Here is a 7,893-nt window from a genome sequence, read left to right as displayed (position 1 = left end):
AAGCAAGATTCTACTGAAGATTATCCAAAAACGACTGGAACAGTACAACAGCAGAGAACTGCCAGAAGTCCAGGCTGGGTTTAGAAGGGGTTGTGGTACTAGGGATATTGTAGCTGATGTTAGATGGATCTAATTTACAGGAGGTCCATGTGGCCCAAACCTTGTCCAGTTTACTCCTTGCCTAGTTCTTAGAAGAAAATTTCTAAATTATGAAATATCCCGCCTATTTAGAGTGCTTAGTTCACTTGAGGCCTGGGGCCACTAATAAAGTGGTTTAAGGTAAGCCTTAGGCCATGCACTGTCAGCTTAATCTCTTTAGGAACTGGGAAAATAAAATTGATGATGTTGATGATGTAAATCGTGCCTATGTAATCAACTTCTCTTCCATGCCTAAAAAGCAAATCCTTGACATAAAAGCTCAGATAACATTTTGTGCTTGTGACACATAGTTTCTGGGAGATAAGCACTGTTTATATGACTCCACAGAGAAAGGACAACCACAACAAGCTAGCTAGGTCTTTTCTGGGCTCTGCCTTACATACTTCTGTTGCTAAAAGGTAATATGTATCCTTTTACCTTATTTGTGAAAAGAACAGCTTACTGAGATCTAGGAGTCCTTTGAGCAAATTCATGAACATGACTGTGATTTGGGAATTCTCTAGATACATATGGTTATTTATTTTAAATATTTATATAAGAAAATATTTCAATACGTTCTAATAAAATCTGAAAAAAGCATGTGTCAATAGCAAAGAATTGGAAACAACCTAAGTGTCCATCAACAAATGAATGGATAGTAAAGATGTGGTATATTCACACAATGGAATACTACACTGCATTGAAAAACTAGGAACTTATGCAATATTATTCAAAATGGGTGACCCTGGAGGACATTATGCTGAGTGAAATATCTTAGTCACAAAAGGACAAATACTGCATAGTGCCACTGTTGTAAAATGGGACAGGGTTGGGGTGAGACTGAGAAAGACTAGATAAATTATGTATACTGCATTGAAACAGATAAGGTAGAGAACTGTTTAAAAGTGATATATGATTGGGTATTATTATGGTCATGACAAGAGTCCAGAATGAAGGCTGCGTAGTGGAGTGTACTGGGGGAGGGGAGAATTGCATATCAATGAAATAATTTTTCTTTTACTTTTCAAAGAAAAGAGAGAACTGGTGGGGGAGGGGTGGGCAGGGAGAAAAAAGCAACAATGAATGAATGGAAATCCAAAGTCTCTGTAAACATTAAAATTCATAATAATAAAGAAAAGTGTGTGTGTGTGTGTGTGTGTGTGTGTGTGTGTGTGTCTGTGTGTGTGTGTTTAAGTCTATCAATATCTCCTCAATACTGTCCCAAGTAATACTCTGTTCAACCTTGAAATAAAACAAAAAACTCAGAGGTAAAATAAAATCAGAGCAAAGCTCTGTTATGACTCCATTAAGACATTAAGATCAGGGTTTATAGCAATCTTTAAGACTATACTGAAAATATCTTCTAATTTTTCATATTAGTAGAATGAGGGCTCTGGGGTACAGTGGGTAACAATTTGCACTGCCAACACAAAGGCAAGCAGTTCAAATCCACTAGTTGCTCTTGAAGGGAGAAAGATGAGCAAACTCCTCCCATGCAATTTACAGTCTGAATATTTGATTCAAGGTCAGTTATGGGTCAGTCTCAATTCAATGGCATTGAGTTGAATTGTTCCAAATATTAGATATCCAAGTAGGTATTTTACTATTTTAACTCAACAGGTTTTCCTATTTTATGATAAACTATTCTTTTGATATACTATTGATACTCATAGGCTTTGACAAAATATTTTTCTCCATAAAATTGCAAACTCCACCTAGCTTTTACTCAAATAACAATAAATTCTCAATTAAGAGGATTTCTAATAAGCTATGGATAACTAAAATATTCACTCAGGATCCACACCCCCCCCCGCCCCAAATCCCACCTTTCACTTCTACTATTCTATTTCTTTCCAAATAAATTCTTAGAATAACAAACTGAAAGACTTTTAAAGCTAAATCAACTTAAAAGTATTTTGGAGACAACCTGTTCATTCTTCAATCAATTGAGACTTACTGAATGGTGTATGTTCTGAGCCCAGGGGTTATTATGACATGTTCATGAAAAGATGACAGATACAACGCTAGCTCTTCAGAGGCAGGTACATGAGAAGATTTGCAAAGTATCTAGCAGTTTCCTATAACTGAACACCTGAAAAATTTCTTACTCAATGATAAAGTATATACAGATTTATTTTATATTATTCATAAAATGTTGCTTATAATAAGATCTAATAAAAAAGATCTCAGAACACAGGGTGAGTTCAGAATGACAGCCACCTAATTAGCAATCTTTTAAGAATTTTTAAGTGTGCAATAATTTTATTACCAAGAATCTAAGAAAATTATATAAGTTATACATAAAAAGGTAAGAGTTCTAGTCTTTAGTGCCCATTAGAGAAATGATGCATAACTATGACCCAAGAACAAACAAGATCTAAGAAGCATAGAGTAAAAAATGGGGAGGGGGGGAAGATATAAATTCAGTCAAATAAAAAGTCATAACCCACTTCATGCCCCAAGCTCAGGTTATTACCTCTTTAATTTTTTCTCTTTTCTTCCTTATTTCATTATCTTCTGGGTCGCCACCATTTATTCCTACAAGGTTGGGTATAGGGACTGGTGGCAGTGGCTTGTTCTCCTTTGTCTTCAGTTCTTGGGCTACCTTATTTTTTTCTGTCTGAATTTCTGCTCGAATTTCTTCTCTTGACTTCTTTAATTTTTCTTTTGCTTCTTCCAGAGCTTTCTCATGATCAGCTCGAATTTTATTTCTCAGACGTTCTTCTTCTTCCCTACAGACGATGAGATAAAAATGACTAGTAAGAATTTCGATCTTTAAACACAAAACTTAAAACTTCTTCCACAATTAAAAAAACCCTTAATGATAACTTTTCATTCCTACTGTTAAAAAGTGGATCTGGTGGCATACTGGGTGAGGAGGAATTGAGCTTCCAACCCAAAGGCAGGTAGTTCAAATATGCCCATGACTATGTACAATAAGCCATTAAAAGATTTGTTGTTGCTATTGAGTACCAGTCAGAACAATAAGCCATTAAAAGATAAGAATGTTCAATGAGAGAAATGCAGATATGCCAAAAAATAGGATAAATATAACTTGTTATGGATAAATACTGAGGGGGGGGGAACACGTAAATTTTTCATTTCAAGACTGAGTAAGAATAGAGGAAACACGTAACTTATCAATAATAACATTTATTAAGAACAAGACTAAAAAACACATTATAATCGATTTATAACCAACTCACAGCTGACCCTCCAATGGGTTTTCAGAGGCTATAAATTAAATAGGAGGAGAATGCTCATTTTTCTCTCATTGAACAACTGGTAGATGGAGAAGTAAAAATAAATAAAATTATCAGAGAAGCAAACAAAAAAATTACACAAGAAATAAAGCCAAACTCACCATCACCAAATAAACAGAATCACTCATTGTGATTCTACAGGTCATTGTAGAACTGTCTCATGGGGTGTCCACAGCTGCAAATATTTACAGAAGGAGATGGCTACCTCCTCCTTCTCTCATGGATCAGCAATGGGTTCAAGCTGTCAACCTTTCCATTAGCAACTAAATACTTAACTATTAAAACACTTCTTGTTAGGAGCCACTGAGTTAAGTACAATTTATAGTAGCCAAAGAAACAAAAGATCTAAATCTTGTCCTATCCTATGTCATCCTCATCATCTCTGACACACTCAAACCCACTGCCACAGTCCCTGCATCTATCCATCTCATAGAGAGTCTGTCTGTCCTTTGCTGATCCTCCATATCTCCAAGCATGATGTCTGTCTCCAACAAATAGCCTCTACTAGCAACATGCCCAAAGTATGTGAGATGAAGCTACTAGAGTCCCTTAAGATTCAGAGGGAATAAATAAAAAGTCAAAAGAGTTAAAGAAAAAATATAAAAGAGGAGGAAAATTTTCATATATAGCATAGTATATCATATGCTTTAATGTTGGAAATATCATACATCTTATAGTACAACATTCCCAAATGATGTAGTCATAACTGAAATCATAGTTAAAAATACATATTCCTACTTAGTTGGTTTAAACAAAAACTAGGGAGGTATGACGACAGTCCAAAGGTTCATGGTTCAAATCTACCAACAGCTCCATGAGAGAAAGAGCTGTAATCTCTTCCCATGTGATTAATTAACTACTTCTGAAAACTGTCTAAAGGGTCAGCTGTAAAGTCAGTTCCAATTCCACAGTACACAACAATATATAAACCATAAATCTATATTATTAAATTTTCCCAGATGACTTTGGGGGTGGGAGGGGGGGCTTTGGGGGTGAGGGGGCTGGGGGGGGTGTAAAAAGAGAGAGAGAAAAAAAATTTGGAAACCACTATTATAGTTGTTATGTGCCATCGAGTTGCTTGTAACTCACAGCAACAAGAGCCCTGAAACTTGGTCTATCCTGTGACAACCTTATCATCTCTGAAACACTTACCCCCACTACCCCAGTCACTGAGTCAATCCATCTTGTCCATGGTCTTCCTCTCCTAAACTATCCTTCCTAACAACATGCCCAAAGTATGTAAGATGGAACTTCAAAATCCTTGGCTCCAAGGAACAACCTGATTTCACCCTATCCAGGACAGACCAGTTTGTTCTCACAGCAATCCACTGTATATACAATACTCTTAAACAGCATCACAACTCGAGGGCATTGACGATTCTTCTACTATCCTTAGTCATTGTCCAGCCCTATCATGCATTGCAAGTAACTACAAAGACTATGATCTAGATCAAGCAACACTGTGACAGACAGAGAAAACATGGAAGTTGTCAATACTTCATTTTGCTTGGATCTACAATCAACACTTGGGAATAATAGCCAAGAAATCAAAAACATGTTGCACTGGGGAAATCTGTAGCCTCTACAGCCACTTTAAACCCTCTCCAAAGTTCCAGATACAGGGATGTCAATTTAAAGACTAAGGTGCACCTGATCCAAGCCATGGTCTTCTCAATTACTTCCTATGTATCTGAAAATTGGACAACTGATAAGGATAAGCATAGAAGAATCATTAACTATGAGTTGTAAGGTGTTCTGGAGATGAATACTGAGTAATTCATGGCTTGTACAGAGAACAAAACAAGTATATCTTAGAGGAGGGGCAACCTGGCGTCCTTAAAAGGTAAAGATGTAAGACTTTGTCTCACATACAAAGGGCCGAGTCCTTACATTATGCCGAGAAAGGTAAACAGAGAAAAACTGAAAGACCCCAATAAGATGGATTGACACTGTAAGTATAACAATTTAAAGAACTTTAGAGGAAAAGGCCTGGAGATCTGCTGCTTCTGTAGAGAGTACATTTAAAATAAAAAAGAAAAGCAAAAAAAACATTGTAGCAGTTCCACTCTGTTACTGTTGTTGTTATGTGCCATCGAGTCACCTGTGACTCAAAGTGACCCTACGTACAACAGCCCTAAATCCTGCTCTATCCCGTGCCAATCTCACTGCCTCTGATACACCCATCCCGATTACCCAGTCACAGAATCAATCCACTTCATAGAGGGTCTTCCCTTCTGTTCCATCCCGCCACCCTCCCAAGCATGATGTCCCTCTCCAAGGACCGGTCCCTTCTTACAACATATCCAAAGTATGTCAGACGAAGCCTCAGAATCCTTGCCTCCAAGGAGCAGCCTGGTTTAACCCTCTCAGGGATGAATCTGTTTTTTCTTGGCAGTCCAGGGTACATTCAATACTCTTCTCCAGCACCACAGCTCAAAGCCATCAATTCTCCTTCTATCCTCCTTAGTCATTATCCAACTCTCTGATGCATAACAAGTGATTGCAAAGACCATGGCCTGTATCAGATGCACCTTAAAAAATATAACTTCAAGTAGGAAACTGGAAAAAGATATGGTAATAACATACCAGTTAGCAATTTGTTATTTGCTCTTATTTGGTGGGAGATAGAATATATAATGCAAAACAAGAAAGAGATTAACGCAAGAGCTCATGTAAGAAAATTTGCATTTTGTCCTGAGGAAGCTCCGTAGCCTTGTGATAAAGAGCTATGCCTTCAACCCAAAGGGAAAGAGGAGGAATCTACCAGCTGCTCCAAGGGAAAAAGATTGGCAGTCTCCTCTCCTGCAAGTTACTGCCTCTGAAAACACACTGGAGGGTCAACTAGAAGTTAGTTCCAACTGGACAACACATAACAATAACAAAAAAGCCCCTAGAGGCATGTTGTTATTGTTGTCAAGTCGCTTGTGACTCAAAGTGACCGTATGTACAAGAGCTCTAAATCCTGCTCTATCCTGAGCCAACCTATTGTCTGTCTCTAACACATTTATCCCCATTACCCCAGTCACTGTATCAATCTATCTCATCCAGGGTATTCCTCTCCTGCGCTGTCCCTCAACCCTCCCAAGGATGATGTCCCTCTCCAAGCACTGGTTCTTCCTTGCAACATGCGTGAATTATGTCAGACGAAGCTTCAGAATCCCTGCCTCCAAGGAGCAGCCTGGTTTCACCCTCTCCAGAGAAAACCTGTTTGTTCTCTTAGAAGTCCATAGTATGTTCAATACTCTTCTCCAGCACCATATCTCAAAGGCATTAATTTTCCTTTTATCATGCCTAGTCATTGTCCAGCTCGTTGATGCATAGCAAGTAATTGCAAAGACCACAGCCTGGATCTAGCACACTTTAGTCTCCAGAGTGATTATCATTGCTCTTCAGTACTCTGGAGAGGTCCCTGACAATGGACTTTCCCAATGAAGTTTGTATTTTGATTACCTGGCTGCTGGTACCAAGACTGTTGATTGTGGAGTCAAGCAAACTAAAGCTGTTTACAATCTCAGTATCTTCATCATCTATTAGGCTGCTACCAATAGGCCCAGTGGTGAGAATATTTGTTTTCCTGATATTGAGCTTCAATCCATATTGAAGGCTGTAGCCCATGACCTTTTGCTACAAGTGGCTCAGGTCCTCCTCAGTTTTAGCCAGCAGAGTTGTGCCATCTGCATAACTCAGGCTGTTGATGAGTCTTCCTCCAATCCTGATGCCACATTCCTCCTCATAAACCCTAACCTCTGGATGATCTGTTCCACATATAGATTGAAAAGTATGGAGACAGAACACATCCCTGGTGTATACCCTTCCTGATTTTAAACCATACAGTGTTTCCTTGCTATGTTTTGATGAAAACCTTCTGAGGCATAGTGGTTAAGAATTCAGCTACGAACGGAAAGGTCTACAGTTTAAATCCAACACCCAATCTGAAGGAGAAAGATGATAGCCTTGGAAGCAGTATAGGAAGTTCTACTTTTTCTTATCAAGTCCTCATGAGTCAAAATTATCTCAATGATAATGATTTGGTTTTGGTTTTTGTAAGGACTAAAACATAGACACTATACTCAAATGCAAATTAAACTTAATCAATAGAGAACTTTTCTGAGCCATAAAAAACTCTCCATAAATTTTAAAGAATTAAAAAGTATATTCATTGCTAGAAAAAGTCAAAGTATAAATTAATACTATGAAGCTATCTAGAATATCTCTAAATCCTTTGAAACTAACATACTTTTCAACAACTATGGGTCAAAAAGAAATCAGGAGTGAAATTAAAGAGCATGTTGAATTCAATGAGAATGGAAACATCAAAACTTGTAGAATGAACCTCAGGTAAGCCTAAAGGGAAATTCATACTATCAAATGCCTATGTTGTTATTATATGCCGTTGAGTCGCTTGCGACTCATAGTGACCCTATGTACAACAGCCCTAAACTCTGCTCTGTCCTGTGCCAATCGCACTGTCTCTGACACTCCCATCCCGATT

The 7,893-nt window shown here is 38.0% G+C and overlaps 1 protein-coding gene across 1 annotated transcript in view; it reads right to left on the bottom strand.

Annotated features, from left to right (window-relative positions):
- MAN1A2 (mannosidase, alpha, class 1A, member 2) overlaps positions 1 to 7,893 on the bottom strand; it is a 208,234-nt gene that overhangs the window by 148,808 nt on the left and 51,533 nt on the right. Inside the window, exon 2 of the mRNA XM_006899582.1 lies at positions 2,615 to 2,870. Within this exon, the coding sequence (XP_006899644.1) occupies positions 2,615 to 2,870 (256 nt within the window). The remainder of the gene's footprint in view (positions 1 to 2,614; positions 2,871 to 7,893) is intronic.

The sequence above is a fragment of the Elephantulus edwardii genome, unplaced genomic scaffold (assembly GCF_000299155.1).
Source record: "Elephantulus edwardii isolate Elephantulus edwardi_28Jun2011 unplaced genomic scaffold, EleEdw1.0 scaffold00262, whole genome shotgun sequence".
Taxonomy (NCBI): Eukaryota; Metazoa; Chordata; class Mammalia; order Macroscelidea; family Macroscelididae; genus Elephantulus; species Elephantulus edwardii.
The sequence above is the reverse complement of the archived record's forward strand: the minus strand, read 5'-3'. Positions and strand labels throughout refer to the sequence as shown.